Here is a 26302-nt window from a genome sequence, read left to right as displayed (position 1 = left end):
GGATATCAAGAGAAAGAACACTAAAGCATGGAAATAGAAAGTACAGAGTTCCTGAGCTGGGACTAAATTTGGTGTGCTTGAGGAACCCTGAGGCTAATGTGCTTGAAGTGAATTATGCAAGGGGAAGAGTGGTAGGATGATCTGTAGTATTAGTTGGAGTCTAAAACAGGCTTAGGTTGAATTCAAGTGAGATAAGATAGCATAATAATAAAAGGGAAAAGAACAGACTATTTAAATAAATAGTAGTGCACAATTTATATGTGTTTGAAAAAAAGTTAGATCCCTACCCCACATTTTAAATTAAAAAAATACATAAAGATAAAATCAGTAAAAGTTAGATTCTTACCTCATACCACATAGAAACATGATGTATTGAGTGAATATATAATAAAACTATGGAGGCATTATAAGAAAATATAAGAATATTTTATAACATGGCAACATGGTCTGATAGAAGAAGACAGAAAGATAGGAAAGTTAGAAACCAAGATTTAAAAAAATTGAGTTTAGCTGTGCAAAAACTAACCTTCTATATTTTAAAATTCACTGTAAACAAAAAGTGAAGTGAAAAATTGCATAAAAACATTGTCATCACATACAATGGAGAAATGGTCAAAAGCATAATGTTCAGTAGTTGTTTCTAGAGTGGCATAAATAGACTGGACATGAGTATGAGGGAACTTTCTGGAGTGATGAAAATACTTTATCTCATGATAAGGGTTTGGATTACTCAAATGCATGCATTTGTCAAATTGATGGAACTATGCACATAAAATCTGTGCATTTCACTGTTATAAATTATGCCTCAATAAATCATTCCTATAAAAACTGTAAGAAAAACACAAATGACATAGAAGATGTGCAAAGGCTGAACACAGGACAGTTTCTCTCTCCTGCTGCCATGTGAAGAAGGACATGTTTGCTTCCCCTTCTGCCATGATTGTAAGTGTCTGGAGGCCTCTCTAGCCATTTGGAACTGTGAGTCAATTAAACCTCTTTCCTTTATAAATTACCCAGTCTCGGATATGTCTTTATTAGCAATGTGAGAACTAACTAATACACCACATAAACTGATTTCCCAGACGTTGTTAGTGAAGATATAAATTGATACAGCCTTACCTGAGAGACATTGAAGACTATTTAACAAGAATATTTAATATGCATAATCTAGCAATACTAGATTTACAAATTTATTCTTCAGATAATCCAGCAGGAGTGCCATAATATGCTTGTACAAAGACATTTGTTTGCACTTTGTTTTTATAATATGAATTTTTTGAGAGCCTCCTTAATGTCCACCAGTGGTGAGAAAGATTAAAATATATTATGATAGTACTTAATGCCACTGAATTGTACACTTAAAAATGGTTAAAATGATCAATTTTATGTTGTGCATATTTACTACAATAAAAAAGAAAAAAGTTATGATTTATCTATATAACACACTACTATAGAGACTTTTAAAATAGTATAATAGATCTATTTACAGATTTGAAAATATTTCACAATAGTTTGTTAGATAGGTATATACTTCTAAATGTTTATATACTTACATGTATGTATAAGTATGTATACAAAAATAGAAAAATATCTAGAGAGCTACCTGTAAAGTTTTTAACAGTAGTTAACATTTGTGTTAACTTACAGGAAAGACTTTAACTTTTTACTTTATATACCTCAAAATGTTTATTAATTCGTAAGAGTGAGTGACTGGTTGTTTTAAAATTAAATACATTGCTTGATCCCAGGAGTTTGAGACCAGCCTGGGCAAAACGGTGAAATCTTGTCTCTACGTAAGACAAAAAATAGCCAAGTTTGGTGGCATGTGCCTGTAGTCCCAGCTACTCAGCAGGCTGAGGTGAGAGGTTTGCTTGAGCCTGAGAGGCAGACGTTGCAGTGAGGCAAGATTGTGCCACTGCATTCCAGATTGAGTGACAGAGTGAGACCCTGTCTCAACTTAAAAAAATAATAATAATTAAGATACAGACTTCAAACCATATTACCATGATTTCAAAAATTTTGTGAATAAAAGAAGACATACTTTATTCATAAAGCTTCTAGGGGCTGTAACAGATACATAATTTTGGATGTGGTATAGGTTGGCCTATATATACAAAAATATGTCACTAAAATTAAGTGTAGTCACAATAACTTTTTATGTAACTTTGTTTTAGTTCTAATTTGGTAACAGTGACTCAAAATAAATAGAATCATATTTTAAGTGGAAACTCGATGATCCATGTAAGTGGCGGGTCTGGAGTTCTGTGCTGTCTGGGTAGAGAAAGCACTTGGACTGAATGATGGGCACAGCTCTCTCTGTGAAGTCCTGCAGAGTCATTAACCTTGAGTTCATGTGCTCTAAGCTTCACTGTCCCTCCACCCCAAGATCCTAATTTCTTTTATTCCATCTTGTTTCCTCTTGTAAACAGAAGAGCACAATTTGACCTATTTTCAAAGAAGCCAGCAGGAATCTGGTTCTGATAACAGTCCCTGTCGCTCCTGTGTCTATTAGTTCTCCTAGGTAGTTTCTTCAGGGCTGCGCCAACTTCACTTCACAGTAGATGAAGGAATAGTGCCATGGAGAATGGCATCCAGAAGAGGCATACTGGAAAGCTACTGCCCCAGGATCTCTGAAGAACATATCAGGTCTGAGGCTTGGGGTCATGGATGGTTTTCAAAGAGCAGAATCTTCCATAACCTTACATAGCATCTTCATAGTCCACATCTGTAATGTTTGCTTTCCTCAGCCTGGAATAGATGTCTAAAGAAACCTGGAAGCAAAGATTAGGACTAGAGCAGGGAAGACAAGCAGAACATGCCTCCACTGGTCCACTTCCCCAGTTAGCTTGGGTGCATCTTATCATGGCACATCACACAATGCAAAAATCAGGGCCTCTTGGAAAACTGTGGTCCAAGGCCAGCATTTTCAGAGTGCCTGTATCCCATTGGTGGACTACAAAGATGCTCCTGATAAGCTGCAAACTGATGCAAACATACAGTGCCTTCCCTCATTCTTATGGGCCATTGTTAGGCAGCCCCATGGGCTGTCATTTTTTAAAAGGTTGTCAGAATTTTATATTCATAAATTAAATGCAGCATGTCACTGGACTTCACCAAGGATTTGAATTTTGTCCTGAGATATCTGGCTGCCACACTACACTAGACAAAACTGCAAAGCACCTACTGTTTTTGCACACATGCACAGAGCTGGAATTTCTGCAGTTTTAAGAAAGTATTTTCGTATCAGTGGTGATATCTTGAATTATTCAAAGTTTACCAAATGCTAATTTTTAGTGACACAAATTACTATCAGCTTAGGTTTGTTCAATATTAATTTAGTTGCTGTAGATTGGTTAACCTTATAGTACAAAGTGATGGATGTATGGCTCAACAATATTTTAGGATAAAGATTTTCCAATAAATAGAATTTTAGACTAGGTATGCACTGAAGTTTAGCTAAAAATCATTCATGCATCCATTGCTAAAGTAAATGTATTTGTAAGCCTTCAAACTTTCATTGTACAATGACCCCCTATTGTTGTAACTACGTGTTTTTACCTCCATTGCTTTGGGAGGTAGGTAAGAGGTAGACCATGGGATTTTTGCTCTTTCTAAGTGGCTATAATTTAAGAAGTTTGAGAACCAGTCCCCAGAGGAAAGAAAGAACATGGAAGAAAGAACAATAGAGACTGTTACCTTGTCCTCCATATGTGTCGCTAGGGTTTCTGCTGTGGAGAAAAGGCAAGTGCTGTGAAATTCCACTTATATTTAAAGTCCTTCACTAAACTTGTGTTAAGAAAAGCTTCTTCCTCTCCCATCTATTTCCCATGAATTGATTTCCATTAATATTTTCTGTCTTGCTTTTCTGTTTATCACAAATATGATTCCCTTAGTAGCCAGAGGAAAATTGGCAGCCTGGGGGTGGGAGGGTAAGTAGACCCCCTATGCCAGGAGGGGCCTAATACCTCTCAGCTATTCTGGGCCCACCATGTGTAGGATGGGACAAAAGCACCACCTAGGCAGCTGTGATGGGGTTATGAGGAGTATGTCAGGCTACTCAAAGAGGGCAGGCAGAAGCCATCACCTCTGATGCTGCCACATGACTGGGGAGTGAGGCATAAAATGTAGGCCTTACAATGACACCTTATTGTAACTACATGTTTTACCTCCATTGTGTTGGGAGGTCGGGAAGAGGTAGGCCATGGGATTTTTGCTCTTTCTAAGTAGGTATAATTTAAGAAATTTGAGAGCCCATCCCCAGAGGAAAGAAAGAACCTTAGTGTTAGCTCTGGGCTCTACTCAAGGTAGCTCCTGACCCAAGGACAGCCATTAAGTACACACAGCGATGCTCACAGCCTTCTGCTCTGAGGAATGCTGTTGTCTGCCGTGCACAGCCACTGATTGTTTTCTTGGTTCTGGGAAAGACAAAAGTCAGAGACAACTTTACTCCCCCATGTCTCACCTGCTACTGATTCCTGCTCCGGCTGGTTACAGTACGCCAATGAATAAACCTCATCCCCACTTACAACATTCACTGCAAGAGAAGGAAGGAGACTTCATGACACAGCCCCTGATTCCTGTCTTTCAAATTACTCCATACCTTCCACCTGTCACAGCCATGAAGACAGATGAGTCATTTTTTTGTAGCAGAGGCTGGGGCACAGCAAAGTCAGGTTTGGCTGGCAGATGTTATCCCATTTTCCCTTCCCTAGCTTGCTGTACCAACGTTGGCCTGGGTCATTTGGGAAGGCTCACCATTTTCATATATAGGCTGTAGCTGCCCTGGGGTAGGTGAGTTGAGGTAGGTGAACTCTTGGGGTACAGGGCTGGGAAGTCTCCTGCAAACACAGAGACACATGTTATTTATCTGAAATTGCATCCCAGATCTTGCAGATATCACACTGAAGGAGAGAAGCCTGTGACAAACTGTCCTGAGCAGAATACTAAGTTATGAGGAAATCAGCAGCTAGAAGGCACAGCAGTGTGGTATGAGTCACGGCCCTGTGCACAGGCTGAGTGGGGCACTGCAGAGCATGCACCAGCAGGTAACTCCATGAGCATAAAGTGTGGTATTGCCCATTCCCAGAATAGTGTCATTCACATCATGAGTGCTCCCTAAATATTAAATGAATAAATACTGATTCACTCCAGATGGAAAACACTTTGCTGGGCAAAACAAGCAACTTGAGGAAGGGACAGAAGAAAATGCCCCTTCATGTGCAGGTACCAGTGAAACAGTGCTACTCTCATTTGAAGAAAAAAGAATATCTGTTTATTGTTGGCATAAATGATAATACATTATATTAAAAAGACAACTAAACATTGGGATCTCTAGATGGAAGTATTTTAAAAAATATTTTCTTCCTCTAAACATCTAAAGAACTTCACCAATAACTGTTCAGTATGTTTATTCCCGTCTGTCTTACATTGCAGAAATGTACATGTATCTTACCTACCCTAAAATACTTTAAAACTCTCAAGAGTTTTTTATATTTTTATACTTCTCAGCACTCAACAGAATGACTTACAGATCCTCAAATATTGGTTGACTGATTGAATGAATGCATGATCCTGGTGAAAGCTATGTGATTATTTATTTATTTGTTTATTTATTTATTTATGAGACAGAGTCTTGCTCTGTCACCCAGGCTTAAGTGCAGTGGTGCCATCTCGGCTCGCTGCAACCTCCACCTCTCGAACTCAAGGGATTCTCTTGCCTCAGCCTCCTGAGTAGCTGGGACTACAGGCATGCATCACCACGCCCAGCTAATTTTTTGTATTCTGGTACAGACAGGGTTTCACCATGTTGTCCAAGGTGGTCTGGACTCCTGGGTTTAGGTGATCCGCCCGCCTCAGCCTCCCAAAGTGCTGGGATTACAGGTGCGAGCCACTGTGCCCAGCCACAATGTGATTTTAATATTCTGCAGTGGTATTGAAGGGGATCAATAGGAAAAATAATGAAAAGATTTAAAATCATTAATGTACGAAATCTAAAAGAAGGGAAGTGACAATGAATTGTTCAAAGTTGCCAGTGGGAGAACTCAGGAGTGAGTTCTGGGTATAATAAAGCAGAAAAAAAAAATGCTCAGGAGAGAACAAATCTAAATCTATTTTTAAAAGAGATTTTTCTGCATTATTGGCACTTATAGTGAAAACAGGCCTCACCTGAGCGGATCCCTGGCTGAACGTCTTCCTGAAAGAAAAACAAATGAGCATACACATAAATGGAAGAACCTTCACTGTTAGTGTTTTCATACACCCTGCACAGGGATATGCCTCATGCTCAGATGCCCATTGTGGGTGCCACTGTGTGCTCAGCAAACATCCTGGCAATCATTTACAGAGCCTTCATTTCACAGATGGAAACTCAGGTCCTGAATAATTAAGTGAGATTCCCAAAGCCAATTAGTACCAGCTCTAGGACTTGGGACCCAAGTCTCTAAACTTGCACATTTATTGTATGTTTCGGTTTTGTTTTACAACCACACCACCCAATCTTATTGTGACAAAAGTCCTTGGAGGCAGGTGCTGCCACAACCATGATATAGATGGTGTGACGTACCCAAAGATGTCAGAAAAGCTTGGAATTTAAATGAGAATTTCACAGTGTCCTCTCTTGCCTTGTCTCCAACTTCCTCAGTGAAGAGGAGACCAAGGTTAAATATATAAATAAATATGTAATTACCAATTGTGATAACGTGTGAATCTAAATAACTTGGAACTCATAATAGGAGAGAACAATTGCAGGCTGTGCAGGCCAGGTGAAGCCTCTTGGAGAAAATGTCATTTCAGAGGAAAAGCGAGAAAGTTCCAGCAGTAAGTAGAACATGTGGACGTGTGAATGTGCATTTCAGAGAGAAGAAAAAGCATGTGACAATACTTGAAGGTGAATAAGAATTGATGCACTGACTTTAGTACTGGGATATAGTCAGGATAGCTGGAACTGCTAACAGTATTTCTCTTCTGTGGCAGATTATTTTAAATGTTATATTTGTTTGTTTGTATGTTTGAGACAGAGTCTCACTCTGTCACCAGGCTAGAGTGCAGTGGCATGATCTCAGCTCACTGCAACCTCCAACTCCCTGGTTCAAATGATTCTCCTGCTTCAGTCTCCCAAGTAGCTGGGATTACAGGCATGCACCACCATGCCCAGCTAATTTTTGTATTTTTAGTAAAGATGGGGTTTCACCATGTTGGCCAGGGTGGTCTCGATCTCCTGATCTTGTGATCTGCCCACCTCAGCCTCCCAAAGTGCTGGGATTACAGGCATGAGCCACCAACCCCTGCCAAATCATTACATTTTTGTATAAAAATTAAATCACAGAAGCACAAAATATCACTTGAACTTCAATTGATAGCACATGAGGGATGGAGAACTTTATCAAAAATGTTACACTGTGTTAATAGGCACTGTTCCTACCTGCTGGGGTTGTGGGCAGATTTATAGGCAAGGTGTTAACAGCATATACATCTTTTGCAGTATACATGTCACAATTTCAGCCTGTTTTAGTGAAAACGAAGATTACAGTAACAAAATGCCACTCTCTTTAAATACTAACCTATTTTTCTTTTGAGGCCATAGCAAAATAATAAGGCCACAGTGGCTGGACCAAGGGTGCCGAGCAGCCCCTCAATGACTCCTGAGGTAAGATGATTGCTTCTGGCCCCAGTAGGCACTAGAGGGAGAGACCCGTGCATGATCTGCTTGGAGGAAGGGCTTGGGGCTTACAGAGCAGACATCTTGGGTGTGGGTTGTGCCCAAGGTCTGCTCTTCCAAGTGGGGATTTATTTATTTGTCTAGGGACTTGTGGCTTATCATCTTTATGAAAAGAGAAGAGATGCACCCAACCTTGAGTTCTCCATGCCCCTCCAATACATCACTCATGACAGCACCTCACACAGAGGCCCCACCATTGGTAGCACACCCCCGGAAGCATAGTGGCACCAGCAAAACTCTCCCAGGATGCTGGGAAGGAGACATTGACCAAGACAGTTCCATAGCCTGAGCTATACCTGTGAAGTTGAGTTTCACTGTCTCACTGCGCTGGGCCCCCAGGCCATTGTTGGCCTCACAAGAGTAGTTTCCAGAATGTTCTGCAGTCAGGGAAAGGTTGAAGGAGGCTCCTCCTCCAGAGGGGGCTGAGCTGCTCCCCAAGGTGATATCCTCGTGATAAAACCAGTACAGGATTGGAGGAGAGCCTCTCAGGGCCTCACAGTGAAGCTCCAGCACATCCTCCACTGCAGCCTGGGCCCTGGGAGCCTTGAGCATGAGGATTGGGCGAGACACCGGGACTGAGGGAGATAGTAGAGTGTAAGAGACAGTCTCTGACAATGCAGCAAACTCATAATCCCTGCCCACTGATGCTCAGCCCCATTGAACTTCCTCAGCATGCCCCAGGGAAACTTTGTGTGCCCCAGGGAAATGTGGAGCCCAGTTTGTGACTGACTGGCTGAATGGAGGGTAGTGGAACTTACTTCTGACAGTGATGCTTACCAGCCCACTGGGGCTGGGACCATAGCCATTTTCAGCTACACAGTAATATTGCTCAGCATCACTCTCCCTCGCTGAAGGAATCTCATACTCTGCTGTCAGTGAACGCTGGATCTTTGACTGAAGGTTTAAACCTACAGCCCCTTTGTACCAAAGGAAGGTGATGTCTCCTGTGCCCATAGCAACCGAGCAGATGAGGACCAGCCTGTCTCCCTCCATCACTTGTCCTCCTGGGGGCTGAGTCTCCAAGCTCACATCAGCGACAGGGACCCCTGTTTGAACACAAGATGACATAGGAAGACCCTGAGTAGGGAGAGTTTCAAAGACAGTAAGTAGATGTGACAGTCCTGAAAGCAAAGAGCATGAGTGAAGTCAATAATGTATATAGCTTAATTTGGGTGAGGTGGGAAGGGGTCTGCTGATTGGTTGGGTGATGGTGGTAGGATAAGAAAGACAACATAGTATTACCATACAAGGTGTAACATCACCTCTCTCCCTAGAACAATGTGACTTCCACTACCTTAATCTCTCAAACTTTCATTTTTTCAAGAAACAATAGTATAGTGAAGTGATTATAAGTCTAAATTGTAAATTGAAGTGCCTTATTTGAAGAGTGGTTCCAACTCTTTTACTCGTTGTGTGTGCTTGATCAAATTACTCAACTTCTCTGAAGTACAATTTCCCATACGTAAAAGAGAGCTGGTAATGATAGTTATCTCCTGCAGTTGGAGGGTTCAATTACACAATATCTGTGAAGCATTAGGATAGGGACTGCCATGTATAAATTGCTCAATGATTATTGTGGTGGTGGTGGTCCAGTTTCACCAGTGTTGAGTTTTTAGCAAGTGTGGGAGAGCACAGCCTTTTGGAGGTATTAGACATTTGCTTCATGGCACGATAGAATGGGAGAGGATGTTAGAAGTGTCAACGCTGACATGGAATAACAAGATGAATTATGAAGCATTCTTTTCTTTCTATTTTTTGGAAATCAAGCTCCAACTGTCCTTCCATAAGCCCTGCTCCAGTAACCTATTCTACACACTCCTTCAGCAAAGCCTTCTCTGAGCACCTCAGTCCTTTATCCCCCTTCTCTGTAGTCAACAGCCAGTCCTACACAATGCAGCATCACATATTTAACCCTAGTTATTCAGAGTGCTGGCTGAGCATCAGCTTCGTGTAGTCAGGGACCAAATATTATGCAGCTCTTCCCCCCACACCCTCCAGCACAGTGAAGACACACAGTAAGGGTTTCCTAAGTACTCTCTGTTTGCCTGAATGGAAACAGAGTGAATAAGGGAAGATCCCTTAAGGATCCCAATAATGAGAGAAACTCAGGAATATCTTTCAAGCAGCTCCTACTCTTGCAGAGATAGAACCCATAACAGTGAGGATTAGCCTCTTGCCACTGCCCTTCTCAGCCTATCCTGGCAGACCGACCCCACTGACACTCACTGTGCACATTTATCTGGGATCTCCTGCTCCTCAAGACTTTGGACACCATTGTCTGTGCCTCGCACCAGTATGACCCTGAGTCTTCTTTCCACATGGCAGCGATCTGGAGCTTGGGGGAGCTGCTCCAACCTGGGTCCAAGGCCCGGGCATCTCTGAAGAAGCAGAACTGGAACTGGGCATCTGAACTCTGTAGAAAGGGCATCTTACACATCAGGGTCACTGGGCTCCCCTCTGTGGGGTGGGAGGGGCTGGCTATCAACAACAGCTCTAGAGAGAGGAATTAAACACAAATGATTAATGAGGTTCAGAGTTTCTGGTAAGAGGCACTTTGTGTCTCAGCAATTCCCAACAAGACTCAAAAAAACAGCCAGTTGGACACACAGGCTACCCCACATGTCTCCACCACCCCTCAGTGGCCCATGGGCCTTCCTTTGCCATGAACTTACCCTGCTCACCCCTGGTACATCCTGCCCCTGTGCAGTGTTATCTTTCAGAAGGCAACCCTTACCTTTGACTTGGATCTTATTATTTTTTGAAGTTTCTATCCATAAACTAAAAACACCTTTCTTGAAGCCAGTACAATAATATTGAAGACTGTCACTGGAGTTGGCATTGGAGATGGTGAAGCTTGAAGTTTTATTAAAAGTGAATATGCTTCTTTTATCCTTGTAAGCCATATTCCTTATCTTTTTCTGTTCCCTTTCCCCTGGCATCTCAGAACCACACTATCTTTTTCAAAAACAGGATATGGGACCTGCAGGGTCGATCTGTCCAGGAAAGACATAGAAGAACCCAATCCTGTCATTGCTGACTCTGTCCTGCCCCTATTATTGCTATTTCTATTAGAAGAAATGGGGTGTATTTGCTTGGAAATGCCCAGTACCCACTATCCACACAGCTTCTATACAAACCTCTGTAGAAACCATGATCTAAAGAGGCTTCTATCTGAGGCTTCTATACACACCTCTGAGGCTTCTATATAAACCTCTGTAGAAACCATGATCTAAAGAGCTAATTTAATTCATATCTTAATTCTCAGGGATGTGTCCTTTTGGGGTGTTAGGAGCTCTTTTCTTTTTCTTTTTTTTTCCTTTTATATTTTTTTATTTTTATTTTTTTTTTTTTTGAGACAGGGTCATGTTCTGACTCTCAGGCTGGAGTTCAGTGATGCGATCTCAGCTCACTGCAACCTCAACCTCCTGGGCTCATCCCACCTCAGCCTCTCAAGTAGCTGGGACTACAGGCACATGCCACCAAGCCCAGCTAATTTTATTTATTTTTTGTAGAGGTGAGGTCTTATGCTGTTGCTCAGGCTAGTCTTGAACTCCTGGGCTGAAGTGATCCTACCACCTTGGCCTCTCAAGGTACTGAGTACAGGTGTGAGCCACCACTCCCCGCCTGGGGCTCTTTTCTGGTGATAAGATGATAAAATTGTGCTCTGCTCTCTCCTCATCTCCCCAACTTGCAGCAGCCCATAAAAATGTCACAACCCCTAATAGCTATGGGCTGTGTGGGCATTTGTTTATCCAACTCTCAGAGCCTCTGCCCCTTGAAAAATATTATACTTTCCCTAAGACAAAACTTTATTCTTTCCTCACCAGATGAAAATGACAAGTGCTTTGGATTACTAAGGGGTGAATTACTAGGAATTCAGCTTTTTGGCTGAAATGTGTGTTTTTTTTTTTTTTTGAAACTTTTAAACATCAGTTCCATCCATAGTACCAGAATATTTGCTTTGTCCTGAGGCATGGAATATCTTAGAGTCACTGTCTTTCCTTGGAAAACTGTGGTCCCCAGAAGACTGACCAGTAGCACAGCTCTTGGAGCTAGGCAGGGCAATAAATAAAAAGGCATTTAGGCCAGGCATGGTGGCTCACAGCTGTGATCCCAGTACTTTGGGAGGCCAAGCCTGGTGGATCACCTGAGGTCAGGAGTTCAAAACCAGCCTGGCCAACACGGCAAAACCTCTCTCTACTAAAAATACAAAAATTAGCCAGGCGTGGTGGCGTGCATTTGTAGTCCCAGCTACTGCAGAGACTGCGGCAGGAGAATAACTTGAACCCAGGAGGCAGAGGTAGCAGTGAGCTGAGATCACACCACTGCACTCCAGCCTGGGCAACAGAGTGAGACTCTGTCTCAAAAAAGAAAGGCATTTAGCATTTGGGCATCTGTAACCCACTATTCTCAATGGGGCTAGGGTGGTAATGAAGTAGGAAACTGGACAGGGTGGATTGCAAGGGTCTGGAGCTCAGTCTTACAGCTCAGAGCTTATTTCAGATAATTCTTAGATAGCAGAGACTATCTGGAAAATACCTGGTGACAGAAACTTGGTTTCTTCATCTTTGATATGGCTTTGGATTTCTGCTTAGGCTGGGATTGGGCACTTGGGCTTAGGGGTAAAGATGAGACCAGACACAAGGCATGCATGGTATTAACACAAGTCATCAGTTAGACTTGGACAAACATTAGATAAGGAACCTAGAAGGCTAGATTGACTCTGAATCTCTCTGAATCTTTCTAGTCACAGGAATTCCTAGGGAACTTGGGAATTTGTGTTCCCTAGTTGCACTTGCAGCTGATGTTCTTGAGGTAGCAGGACAATCTCTTTTAACTCTGTGGCTAGTATTTTCTGCACAAGATAGCAATTGTTACATTTTATCATTAAGCATGATCTAGTGAAGAGTCCTTGGTGGGGAAAGGAATTTCTTACTCTCCTTCTCTGGTAAAGGTAAGACTTTGAATCAGGATCAGCGCAATGAAGTAAGTTTGCATAAGCCAGAGTCCAAAAGAGAAAATGAGCTGAGGTTAACAGGTGTGGCTGCAGAGAAGAGCTAAAAATAGGAAGGAGGCAGAAGTACTACTTCATTCCACACATGTCTGGAGGATTCACTCTAATGTTCTCCGTGGATGTGTGATTTTGGCATTTCCTTCATCACCCATGGTGACAAACCCAGCCGAGAAGCACAACTGGAATTGGAGCTCCTGAGGCTGGGAGGACAGAGATGCTTCTAGCATGAATCTTCAGCACCCTTTTCCTTCCTTGGGCAAACAGTGTCTCCCTCCCTGTGCTGGGACTTCCCGGAAATAAGACTGTGTTCTTGAGAAGGTCAGAGCAAGACCTCTTCACCCCACTGAGCAGACACGTGTCAGGTGCAGAGACTAATGTGAAGACAGAGCAGCCCAGGCCCAAGGGAGCCACTGATGTTTGTACACCTCAGCAGGTGTCACCCTGATATGTTTTGGGCAGGAAGGGGCTGCTAAGCAATCCGCAGGCCTCCTGTGCTGACCAAAGTAATAAAATACCCACAGATCTTGAAGAAGAAAAGGAAGTGCAACTCACCGGCAGGTTCACAGAGTGGAGCTAGGAGAGAATTCAGCAGAGATCAGTACAGAGCAGCAAATCCCACACATCTCCAAAGTTTAAATCCTCTGAGAGCTTCCCCAACACCACACCCTCCGTCCCCTGTACCCTCCCTGCATCTCTCTCTTCCTCCCTCTTTCTCTCTTTCTCTCTTCTCCCCTTCCTTCTTTCATCTTCTCTTCCTCCCTCCTTATCTTACTCCTGCTTCTTTTCTTCTTTCTCTCTGCTCCTTTTCCCATATTCTGCATCACCCACAGAGCACCTGCCCACAGAACAACACATGGTTCATTTTTATGATCATAAAGTAATTGCCAATGACCTGTGTCGTCTGTGATTAGGAGGTGGCATCTTTGCTAACTACTTAGCAGCTCCCTCTTCAAGCTCCTCATTCCCATTCCCACCACCTCCTTTCAGAAGTCTTGAGGATCCAGCTTTGGATTGACTGTCTCTTGGGAACAACAGAGTCAGGCAAGGAGAGTGAAAAGCCTCATACTCAAGTCATAGAGACCCTTTGTTTACCAATTTCAGATCAGAGGAGGCTTAGGTCCAGAAAAGGAATTGAAATTTCTCCAAAAATTCTCTTCTATCCCAAGGATTTGAGCATAATATTATGGTTCAATGATCAAGAAAAAATAATTCTGGGGAAAATGCAGGCTTTGTAGCTGGATGACACAGATTTGAGTACTGGCTCTTCCTCTTACAAGCTGTGTGACTGTGGGAGAAATGTTTCGCCTCTCTGTGCTTTAGTTTCCTTGTCTGTAAAGTGTAGATAATTGTAGTACCTACCTCATAGAGTTTCTGTGAAGATTAAATAAACTGATATTCTTAAGGAGCTTAGACTAGTGCCTGTAATTTACTTATTCAGTAAATATTGTGTCATTACTATTATCTATTTTAGCCAAGCTTGGTTTGAGATACTTACTTTTTCTTAGGTTAAATGTTTACTTGAATAATTAGTTCCTTAGGTAGGAGAAAAGTATCAATAGGAGATAGCATAAAATCATATTCTATACATTTGTCCGTACAGCAAATAATTTGAAGTGCTCACCGTATGCCAGACGTTGTGCATGGCCCTGGAGTGATGGGAGTAAACATGAATGGCAATCTTTGATGTCAAGAAATTTATATTATAGTGGTAGAGAGCCAATTTAAAAATAAGTATATAATATTCTTTCAGAGGGTGATTGGTTCTCTAAGAAAAATAAAGCAGAGAAATAAGACACAGAACATCTTAAGATGGTCTTAACTGTTTAGATAGATTTAGATAGATTCAGTAAAAACCTAAATGAAATCAGGAAATAAGTCTTCTGAATATTTGGGAAAGAGCATCCCTGGCAGAGAAAACATCAAATGCAAGTATCCTGAGGAGGAAATACGCTTGTACAAGGAGGAATGAGAAGGCAAGGGCGCCTGGAGCTGACCAAGCAAGGGGGCAGGGGTTAGTTATCGGTGTCTGAGAAATAGGAAGGATCTAGTCACAGGCACTTTATGGACTTGGCAATAGTTTTGGATTTCATTCTAGGTGTGATGGGGAGCTATGGACAGTTCTTACTTAATTTACAATATCACTCAGACACTGTGAGGAAAACAGTATAGAAGTGAAAGAAAAACAGGGAGAACGTTAGTGGGAATTTAGTGTAGGAGAGTAAAGATAGTGGCTAAGATTAGACAGTGCTGGTGATATGAAGTGGTCAGACTTTAGTATAAATTCTGAAAGTAGAATTAATAGGAATTGCTTATGGATTAAATAGAAAGTGCAAAAGGAGAGAGAGGGGAATTAATTATGACTCTTAGATTTTTGGCCACAGCAACTGGAAGAATGGTAGTGACATTTCCTGAATTGGAGAAGTTGTGGGGGAAAACAGGTTAAGTTTTGTGGTGGTGGTAGTACAGGTGGAAGATCAAGAGATCTGTTTGAGTTTAAGATGCCTGTTAAACACCTGAGGTTAAGTCTAATATGTTTATTAAGATGTCTATTAGATACCTGAATGCAGTTAAGTACATAAGAGATATTTAAAACAGAGGTGAAAGCTGGAGAAATAAGCTTGCATTTAAGCTTAAAATGGCACATGAAGTGACATAATTATATAATTTGGGGAAGTGAGTATGGATGAAGTCTAGGTATCAACTTTGAGGATGTTCAACATTTTGAGGTCAGCAAAGGATCCAAGCCAGATGCAGTGGCTCATGACTGTAAATCCCAACATTTTGGAAGGCTGAGGTGGGAGGATTGATGGGGGCCAGAAGTTTGAGACCAGCCTGGGTGGCAAAAAATAATTAATTAATTAAAAAAAAAACCCTGTCTGTTAAAAAAAAAAAATTTGGTGGGGGGTATGGACTTTCACTCTTCTTGCCCAAACTAGAGTGCAATGGCACAATCTCGGCTCACTGCATCTTCCACCTCTTGGGTTCAAGCAATTCTCCTGCCTCAGCCTCCTAGCTGGGATTACAGGCATGTGCCACCACGCCCAGCTAATTTTGTGTTTTTTGTTGTTGTTGTTTAGTAGACACTGGGTTTCATCATGTTGGTCAGCTTGGTCTGAACTCCTGACCTCAGGTGATCCACCTGCCTTGGCCTCCCAAAGTCCTGGGATTACAGACATGAGCCACCATACCTGGTCAAAAAATTATTTTAATTAGCTGAGTGTGGTTGCATGTGTCTCTGATTCCAGCTACTCAGGGAGCTGAGGCAGGTGCATCACTTGAGACCAGGAATTCAAGGTTGCAATGAGCCATGACCATACCAGTGCACTTCAGTTGGGGCAACAGAGTAAAACCCTGATTCTAAAAAAAATTAAATAATTTAGCAAAGAAACTGAAAAGCAGCAGATACTGAATTAGAAAGAAAACCAGCAGAATATGATATTCCAGAAGCCAAGTTAAAAGTGTTTCAAAAAAAAGAGTGATCAAATGCCCCTGAGAAATTGAGTAAAATAAAAAATTAAAATTGACCCCTGGATGCAGCAACATGAAGATGGTTGATGCTATGTGCAAGAACAGTTTCAGTAGAGTGGTAAGGATGAAAGATTGATTTAAGTGGGTTCAAAGAAGAATGAGGAAGAAGTATAAGGACTTCAGTGAGTTTACCAGGGGTTAGAAATGGGAGAAGATTTGACTATAAAAGGGATTGAGGGCATAAGAAAAATTTTTTTTCTTTTCTTTTCTTTCTTTTGAGACAGAGTCTCACTCTGCCACCCAGGCTGGAATGCAGTAGCGTGATCTTGGCTCATTGCAACCTGTACCTCGCAGGTTCATGCAGTTCTCCTGCCTCAGCCTCCTGAGTAGCTAGGACTACAGGCTTGCACCACCTCACCTGGCTAATTTTTGTATTTTTAGTAGAGATGGGGTTTCACCATGTTGGCCAGGCTGGTCTTAAACTCCTGACCTCAGGTGATCCACCCGCTTCGGCCTCCGCAAGTGCTGGGATTATGGTTGTGAGCCACTGCACCCAGCCAGGAAATTTCTGAAGGGATGAAAATGTCCTGTATTTTGATTCTGCTAGTGGTTATATGGATCTAAATCTTTGTCAAAAATTATAGACAGTGTTTCAAAAAAGTAAGTCTTAATGTAATGTAAATTAAAAATAAATATTAAATAAAGGATGAAAGGAAGTGAAGCAAAGACAGCAATGCACTGAAAACTTTATTTTTTGTTTTATTTTATTTTTTTGAGACAGGATCTGGCTCCGTCACCAAGGCTGGAGGTCAGATCACTGCAGCCTTAACCTCCTGGGCTCAAGTGATCCTCTTACCTCAGCCTCCCAAGTAGCTGGGACTACAGGCATGTGCCACCATGCCAGGCTAATTATTTATTTTTTATTTTTCGTAGAGACAAGATCTTGCTATGTTGCCCAGGCTGGTCTCAAACACCTGGTGTCAAGGGATCCTCCCGCCTCAGCCTCCCAAAGTGCTGGGATTATAGCATGAGCCACCACACCTGGTGCACTGAAAACTTTAAAAAGGGAGACAGAAAACTGGTGTAGTAAATGGAAGCCATATTTTTATTATTTTAAGAGAAAAGACATTGTCGGTGATGTTGGCAAGATGGCTGACTAGACGTGTCTATTACTTATCCCCCTCCCCCCCTAAAAAAAGACTGAAACAATAAGGAAACAACTACATTTTGACTGGAGTGTCTAAAGGAGAGCACTGAAGTACAGCAGGGGAGTGGCAGAAACCTTGTAGAGCACAGAAACTCAGGATGGCTACATAAAGAAGGGAATGGAACCCTGCAACCTGCCTCTGCAACCCTGTCTCCTCAGTCAGGATCAGCTTGGAATGCAGGCTGGGATTCAGGCCTAGGAGGGGCTTTTCCCTGAAAACAAAAGGTAAAGAAGTCCCCAGAAACCCCCATTATATCTGTGGACACCGGCAGTCTTTGTTGCTGGAGAATCCTGCAGTTCTCACAGGACCTAAGTCCAGTTTTGGAAGTTGCCTGGAGTTCATACGGCTGCATTATTCTAGAGTAAGAGCCCATACCGTGGCTCCTCCCATCCCATGACCCAAGCTACTTGCACAGCACCATCTTGAAACTAGAGCAACTACTAGAGTGTATTCTGTTCTTGGGGGCAGTAGTCACTGCATCCTTTCATCCTTGAGGCTTCACCATCATTGCATCATGCCTACACACGGTTGTACACCATTTGCTAGCCAAGCTGCCCCGCTTCCTAACCCATGGGAACAAGCTGTCTAGGAAGCACTCATTTTCTCCATCCTAGTGGCTTCAGTGCCCCAACCCCAGGGACTCAAAACCTAGGCTCAGGGAGACAGCTGTGATCCTGTCACTTGAGTCCACATGACACTCTGCCCTGCCAAGGAACAGGCTGTCCTGCCCAGTGGGGAAGTCAAGCCTTATCCAGAAGACCAGCCATGTGCCTGCCTCCTTGGCATATGACCCAGTCAGGCATCCTGCCCCTAGGGAAGCCACAGCTGAGCCAGCAGACCAACTGCGTGCTCCCTTGATGTGAAAACCAGTCTGGCACCTCACCCCTGGGGAAACACAGCACCTGCCTATCTGTATTACTCTGCCCTTCTCAGCCAAACAGCCTAAGTGTCCTGCCTGGATCTGGACTAGCCCTCTGAAGCCTGAGCTGCTGAGGCACACCATTTCCTTGTTGTGATGGTGTGATATTGGGGAGTGAACCCACTATTGTACTGTTCCGTGCTCTCCAGAGCCGAAGCCACAACTGCATCCTGTCACCATTCCAGGGTCTTTCCGGTCATTACACCTGGCATCACAGAGCCGGGGTGACTACTGTGTCCCACCACTCCAGGGTCCAGAGTCACCACTATGTAATACACTCTCTCCTGGTGCCTAAGTTGCCACTGTGTCTCATTGACTCTGGGATTTGATTTGTAGTTGTGATCTGCTTCCCAGTATCTGAGCCTTTGGAAAGCCCTTTATCCTTAGAGCTGTGATGGTGCCGTATCTTGATCCCCAGGATCAAAGTCACAGGTATAACCTTGCCCGTTGTGCCTGAGATACTGGGGAGTGCTTCAGAGTCACATTATTTGTCTTGGTGGAAGAGTTGTGTCCATCTATGCCTAAGACAATGAACCTGCATCCAGGCACAGATGCCATAGTAGTGGCAATGTGTGCAGGACACTGAGTGCAGGACCACAACCACTTCAAGAATCTGTGCCCTGGAACACAGTACTACCATGCCTGCCTGTGACCCATGCCAGGGCCAAACACCAAAAGACACCCTCTCAGGTGTGATTGTCTATGAGGAAAAGAACAGGAAGATCCATAAAGCTCTTGCCACTGAGAACTGTAACAATCTATCTTGCCACCACCACCCTCACAAACTCCTACAGCCTAGGCCACTGAGGCACACACAAGCATTGCTGACATTGATTACTGCTGAAGAAATTACACAGAGACCACACTACTATGCTCACCTGGAACCAAACCAATGAACCTTCCTCAACTAAGGATCCATCGGTGCCCTAGGATCAATCTGCAGGCGAAAGTCTTTTCTTACAAAAGCCACTCTATAAAATTGAAAAAGGTGACTCTTCCACCAGATGCACAAATGGTAAAGCAGGAACACAACAAACATGAAAAAGCGAGGAAACATGACACCACTACAAGAACAAAACAATTTTCCAATAACTAACTGGAGATTTATTAATTGCCTAAAAAATTCAAAATTATAATCTTAAGGAAACTCACTTATAAGAGAATACAGATGAAAAGTTCAATAAAATCTGGAAAACAATTTATGACCTAAAGAGGAAATTTGAAAATATATAGATATCATGAAAATAATCCAAACAGAAATCATAGAGCTAAAAAATTAAATGCATGAAATAAAAATTACACTTGAGAGTTTCAACAGCAAACCAGATAAAGAAGAAGAATTTCTAAAGTTGAATATAGATCTTTTGAAATAACCCAGTTAGCTGAGGAAAATTTTTTTTCAAAAGTGTAGAAAGCCTACAGGAGTTATGGGACACCATTAAGTGAGCAAATATTTGTATTTTTAGAGTACTAGAAGAAAAAGATATAGAGAAAGTTTTGGAAAGCATATTTGATAAAATAGTAGCTGAAAGTGACTCAAGTATTGGGATGGATATGAACAACCAAATCCATGAAGCTCAAAAATCCCCAAATAGATTTAACCTGAAGAGGTCCTCTCCAAGGTTATTATAGTCAAATTGTTAAAGGTCAAATACAAAGAGAATTCTAAACATAGTAGAAACATCAAGTCACACATAAGAGAATTTCTATAAGAGTATCATCAGATCTATCACCAGAAATCATGCAGGCCAGGAAAGAATAAGATGATATATTCAAAGTGCTGAAAGAAGAAAACTTTCAGCAAGAATACTATACCCAGAAAAACTGTCTTTCAGAAATGAAGGAGAAATAAAGTCTCACCCACACAAGCAAAAGCTGATGGAATTCAAGACCACTAGACAAGGCTTAAAGTAACTGCATAAGAGAGTGTTCCAGCCAGAAGTGAAAGGACAATAATTACTCCATGAAAACATGTGAAAGTGTACAATTAACTAATAGAGTTAAATTGATCATTAAGTTCAGAAAATCTCATTACCGTAATGGTGATTTGTAAATATTTCAAATATCTACTATGATGGTTAAAAGTCAAAATGGTCAATAATAACTATAGCTGTGATAAGTTGTTAAGAAATACACAATACAAAATATGTAACATAAGGCAACAAAAATATAAATAATGGGGGCAATGATAAATGTCTAGACCAAAGTTAAGTTATCAGCTTAAATTAGTCTATTATAACTATAAGATTTTTTATATAAGCCTCATGGTAACCACAAAGAAAAAATTGACAACAGATACGTAAATGGGAGAGAGAAAAGAATCAAAGCCTAGCGCTACAAAAAATCCACCAAAACACAAAGATAAACAACAAGAGAGAAACAAAGGAATGAAAGATCTACAAAACAATTAGGAAAACACTCAACAAAATGGCAGGAGTAAGTCCGTACCTATCCATTGTAACCTTGAATGTAAATAGATTAAATTATTCAATTAAAAATATAGAGTGGCTGAATGGATTTTAAAAAACAGGACCCAACTATATTCTGCCTACAAGAAACTCTGCCTGTAAGGACATACATAGACAGAAAGTAAAAGGTTGAAAAAGAAATACCATGAAAATGGAGAACAGGAATAGTTATGCTTATATCTGATATAATAGAATTTAATTCAAAAACTATAAAAAGACACAAAGAAGGCCATTGTATAATGATAAGGAGGTGAATTCATCAAGAAGATATAACAATTTTAAACATATGTACATCCAACACTAGAGCACCCAAATATATAAAGCAAATATTATTAGATCTAAAAGGAGATATAGACTGCAATATAATAATAGTAGGGGACTTTAACACTCCACTTTCAGCAATGGAAAATCATCCAGATGGAAAATCAACAAAGAAATATCAGATTTAAACTACACTCTAGACAAAATAAACCTAATGGACATTTATAGAACATTTCACCCAATATCTGCAGAATTCACATTTTTCTCAACCGCACATGGAACATTTTCAAGGATAGATTATATTTGAGGAAGAAAAATGTCTTAACAAATTTACAAAGATTGAAATTATATGAAGTATCTTCTGACCACAATGGTATAAAACTTGAAATCAATAACACAAGGTACTTCAGAAACTTCACAAATACATGAAAATTTAATATCATGCTCCCAAAGAACCAATGAGTCAATGAAAAATAATTAAAAGAGAAATTTTAAAATTTATTGAGGCAAATGAAAATGGAACAACAACATACAAAAATCTGTGAAATATAGCAAAAGCAATTCTAAAAGGGAAGTTTATAGCAGTGAATGCCTACATCAAAAATAGAAGAAAGATCTAAAATAGGTAACCTAACGTTTCACCTCAAGGAACTAGAAAAACAAGAACAAACTCCACCCAAAGTTAGTAGAAGGAAGGAAACAATAAAGACTGTGGCAGAAATAAATGAAATACAGACTAGAAAAACAATACAAAAGATCAATGAAATGAGTCAGTTTTTTAAAAAGATAAACAAAATTGACAAACTAGCTAGACTAAATAAGAAAAAGGAGAGAAAATTCAAATAATAAAATCAGAGATAAAAAGGGGACATCACAACTGACATCACAGATTATAAAGGATAAAGGATTATAAGAGACTATTGTGAACAATTATATGCAAACAAATTGGTAACTTAGAAGAAATATATAAATTCCTGAACACATATAACTTCTCAAGATTTAATTATGAAGAAATAGAAAATCTGAACAGACCAATAACAACTAACGGAATTCAATCAGTAATAAAAAGTCCTCCATCAAAAAGGAACCTAGGACCTGATGGCTTCATTGCTGAATTCTACCAAACATTTAAAGAACTAATACCAATTCCTGTCAAATGATTTCAAAGAAATTAAAAGAAGAAAACACTTCCAAACTCATTCTAAGAGGCCAATATTACTTTGATGCCAAAACCAGACAATAACACAACAAAAAGAAAACTACAGGCTGATATCTCTGATAGACATAGATGTGCAAATTCTCAACAAAATAACTAGCAAACAAAATTCAACAGAACATTTAAAAAATTCATTTACCATGATCAATGGGATTCATTTCAGGGATGAAATAATGGTTCAACATGCAGATCAATAGAAATGATACATCACATTAACAAAATCAAGAATAAAAACCACATGATCAATACATGCACAAAAAGCATTTGACAAAATTCAACATCAATTTATATTAAAAACTCTCAGAAAATTAGGTGTAGAAGAGATGTACCTCAACATAATAGAGGTCATATATGACAAGTCTATAGCTAATATCATACTGAATGGGGAAAAGTTGAAAGCATTTCTCTAAAATCTAGAACCACACAAAGATGCCTACTTTGGCCACTTGTATTTAACATAATAATGGAAGTCCTAGCCAAAGTATTAGGCAAGAGAAAGAAAGGGCATCCAAATTGAGAAGGAAGAAGTTAAATTGTCCCTGTTGGCAGATGACATAATCTTATATATAGAAAACTCTAAAGACCCCACCAACAAAATTTTATCTAATAAATGATAAAGCTCCAGGTCACTGATTTGGGCAGCAACTTCACTGATGAAGTTGCTGGATAATAGATAGATAGATAGATAGATAGATAGATAGATAGATAGATAGACAAAATATATAAATCAGTAGTGTTTCTATATACTAATAGTGAACTACCTGCAAAAGAAATTAAGAAAACAATCCCATTCACAATAATTATAAAATAATAAAATACTTAGGAATAAATTTAACCAAGGAGATGAAATATCTGTACAGTGAAAACTATAAAACATTAATGAAGAAATTGAAGAAGATGCAAATAAATTGAAAGATATCACATGTTCATGGATTGGAAGAATAAATACTGTTAAAATGTCAATACTACCCAGAATCATCTACAGATTCAAAGCAATCTCTATCAAAATACCAATGACATTGTTTTCAGAAATAGAAAAAGCAGTCCTAAAATTTGTATGGAACTAAAAAACAAATAAACAAACAAAAAATCCTGAATAGCCCAAACAATCTTGAAGAAAAGAAAAACTGGAGGTATTACACTACCTGACTTCAAAACTCTAATAATCTACAAACCTATAATAATCAAAACAACATGGTACAGGCATAAAAACAGACACATAGACCAATGAAACAGAACAGAGAGCCCAGAAATAAATCCACACATTTATAGCCCACTGATTTTCAACAAAGGTGTTAAGAATACACAATGTGGAAAGGACAGTGTCTTCACTAAATAGTGTTAAGAAAACTGGATATCCACTTATAGAAGAATGAAATTAGATTCTTATCTCTCACCATAGACAAAAATCAACTCAAAATGGATGAAAGACTTAAATGTATGACCCTGAACTGAAACTACTAGGAGAAAACATTGGGGAAAGCTCTATGTCACTGATTTGGGCAGTGATTTTTTTTGGCTAGGACCTCAAAAACAAAAGCAATAAAAGCAAAAATAGACAAACAGGATTACACACAACCAAAAGCCTTCAGCATAGTAAAAGAAACAATCAACAGAGTGAAGAGACAACCTACAAAATAGGAAAAGGTACTTGCAGTCAATACATCTGAGAAAAAGTTAATATCCAGAATATATAAGAAACTCAAACAACTCAATAGTAAGAAAACAACCCTATTAACAATGGTCTAATTCTCAAAAGAAGAAATGCAAATGGCGAACAGGTATATGAAAAAATGCCAAACATCACTAATCATCAGAAAAATGCAAATCAAAACCACAATGAAATATTACCCCATACCTGTTAAAATGCCTATAATCAAAAAGACCAAAGATAACTAGTATTGTCAAAGATGTGGAGAAAAGAGAATCCTGACATGCTGTTGGTGGGACTGTAAATTAGACAGCCATTACAGAAAACAGTATGGAGGCTCTTAAAATATAAAAAATGGAACTACCATATGGTTCAGCCATCCCACTACTGGACATGTATCCAGAGGAAATTAAAGCAGTGTGTTAAAGAGATATCTGCACTCCCACATTTATTGCAGCACTATTCACAATAGCCAAGACACCATCAATGTAGATGTTCAGCAAAAAATTAATGGATAAAGAAAATGCAGTATATATACATGATGGAGTACTATTCAGCCATAAAGAAGAATGAAATCCTATCACTTACAAAAACATGGGTGGGCCTGAAGGATATTATGTTAAATGAAATGAGGTAGGCACAGGATGACAAGTACTGCATTATCTCACTCGTGGAATCTAAAAACATTGATCTCATAGAAGCACAGTGCAGAATGGTGGTTACAAGAAGCTTGGGCAACAGTGGGGAAGGAGGAATGAGGGAAATGTTGCTCAAGGGATATATAATTACAGTTAGATATGGGGGGGTCCAGAATAGACAAATATAGAGAGACAGAAAGTAGATAATGATTGCATGTGGCCAGAAGATAGAGGGGTGAGGATAAGTGAGGGGTTGGAAAAAAAAAATTGGGGATGCCTGCTAGTGGGTATGGAGTTCTTTCCTGGGTGATGAAAACATTCCAAAATTGATTGTGGTGATAGTTGCACCACTCAGTGATTGTAATAAAAAACCATTGGATTGTATAGCTTAAATGGTGAATTGTATTATATGTGAATAATATTTCAATAAAGCTGTTTTTAATAAAAGATACTGTAACATGTTTGTATACTTATGGGAATAATTTAGAATGAAGAAACATATTGATGACAGAGCAAACTTTTTGAGAAAGTAAGACGGCCATGGGCCCAATGCACAAGTGGAGAGTCTTGTCATCAACAAGCTGAGGGGCAATATATTTGTGGTAGGGGAAGAGAAGGCAGTGTATGTGAATGCAGAGGTGAGTAGGTCAACAGCAATAGAAAGATGAGAGAGTTTTCTTCTGACTGCTTTTATTTTCTCAATGAAATATGAAACAAGATTATACAATGAGAGTGAACAGGGAAGTTTGAGGTGACAGGATAAGGTATGCAATAGTGATCATGGAGCAACATGGACTATGAACGTGTAGGATAATTGCCTGGCATTGCTGTTGGCTACCTGAGATTCAGGGGTCCTACACTTAAAAGGGGATAAGTCATCAGGGTTGTGCATTTAAAAAAAAAAATCACATTCAGCTGTTTATGCCTGGGAGTGAAGCATGCAGAAGGATGTGTAAACCAGGAGAGTGCTGTGGGGGAAGAGAGATGAAGGTGTACTCGAGGGAGTGTTGTGGTGGTGAGCTGCAGAATCTGAGCTGAGTACCATGAGAAGTGAGCACATGAAGTGTAGTCACTGATAATGGAAAAGTAGCCCTGGGGTAATTGAAGGCATGTTGGAAATAGAGTGCACAAGAAAGTGAGCTAGAAACACAACTTAGTCGGGGTGGGGGATGTATGCTGAAAACAAAGGAGTGATGATAAGTTCTAAGGTTTGACTGTGGGAATGGGGAGTCAGAGAGGGATAAAAGGAAATAATGTTGGTAGTAAGAAGGGCAAGGAATTCAGAGGCCAATTTATTATACAGATTTTTCTTTTGGCAGCTGTTGAAAACACTGAGAACAAAGACGATTATTGATGGACAGGAAGACAGACAGTGAACACTTCCTATGAGATAAAAACTGAAATGATAGTTTTCTTGAAAATTCTGGCTTTTTGAAATATCTACAACTTTTTGCCTGACTCTGAGCCCTCCGTGGAAGTGGAGATCTGAGCACCCCTGAGCATTACCTGACAGAACCTTAGTCCTAAGAAGTCCTTACAGCCCTTCAGGAAGCAGAGCCCAAGCATGATTGCATCCCACACCCTGCTCTGAGTTATCCAACTCACCACAGATCAATAGCAACAGCCTCGGCAGCATGAGGACCAGGTCAGGGATGGTACCTAGAGATGCCTCTCATCAAAAAAAGAATGCACCTCAGAGTCGAGCACCAGCAGCTCATCAGAGGTTTGAGGAAGTTGATATC

At 40.4% G+C, this 26302-nt stretch overlaps 1 protein-coding gene across 1 annotated transcript; it reads right to left on the bottom strand.

Moving 5' to 3' along the window:
• Nucleotides 1-1706: 1706 nt before the first annotated feature.
• FCRL1 (Fc receptor like 1) lies at nucleotides 1707-26302 on the bottom strand. The gene is made up of 11 exons (XM_002809991.5): nucleotides 26166-26302; nucleotides 13284-13304; nucleotides 9944-10210; nucleotides 8476-8763; nucleotides 8014-8292; nucleotides 7560-7676; nucleotides 6166-6193; nucleotides 4756-4838; nucleotides 4463-4534; nucleotides 3697-3728; nucleotides 1707-2771 (listed from the first exon to the last, which is right to left on the bottom strand). The coding sequence occupies exons 1-11, from the start codon at nucleotides 26194-26196 to the stop codon at nucleotides 2700-2702; spliced, it is 1290 nt and encodes a 429-aa protein (XP_002810037.3). The 5' UTR covers nucleotides 26197-26302; the 3' UTR covers nucleotides 1707-2699.

This window comes from Pongo abelii, chromosome 1, assembly GCF_028885655.2.
Source record: "Pongo abelii isolate AG06213 chromosome 1, NHGRI_mPonAbe1-v2.0_pri, whole genome shotgun sequence".
NCBI lineage: Eukaryota > Metazoa > Chordata > Mammalia > Primates > Hominidae > Pongo > Pongo abelii.
The sequence above is the reverse complement of the archived record's forward strand: the minus strand, read 5'-3'. Positions and strand labels throughout refer to the sequence as shown.

Bases quoted from the DNA above. Each gene is read 5' to 3' on its own strand.
- FCRL1 (XM_002809991.5), bottom strand. From the start codon at position 26,196: ATGCTGCCGAGGCTGTTGCTATTGATCTGTG. The intron at 13,305-26,165 runs GTGAGTTGGATA...ATTCTCTCCTAG, and splicing joins GCTGTTGCTATTGATCTGTG to CTCCACTCTGTGAACCTGCC. The intron at 6,194-7,559 runs GTTAGTATTTAA...TTTTTCTTTCAG, and splicing joins TGGCCTCAAAAGAAAAATAG to GAAGACGTTCAGCCAGGGAT.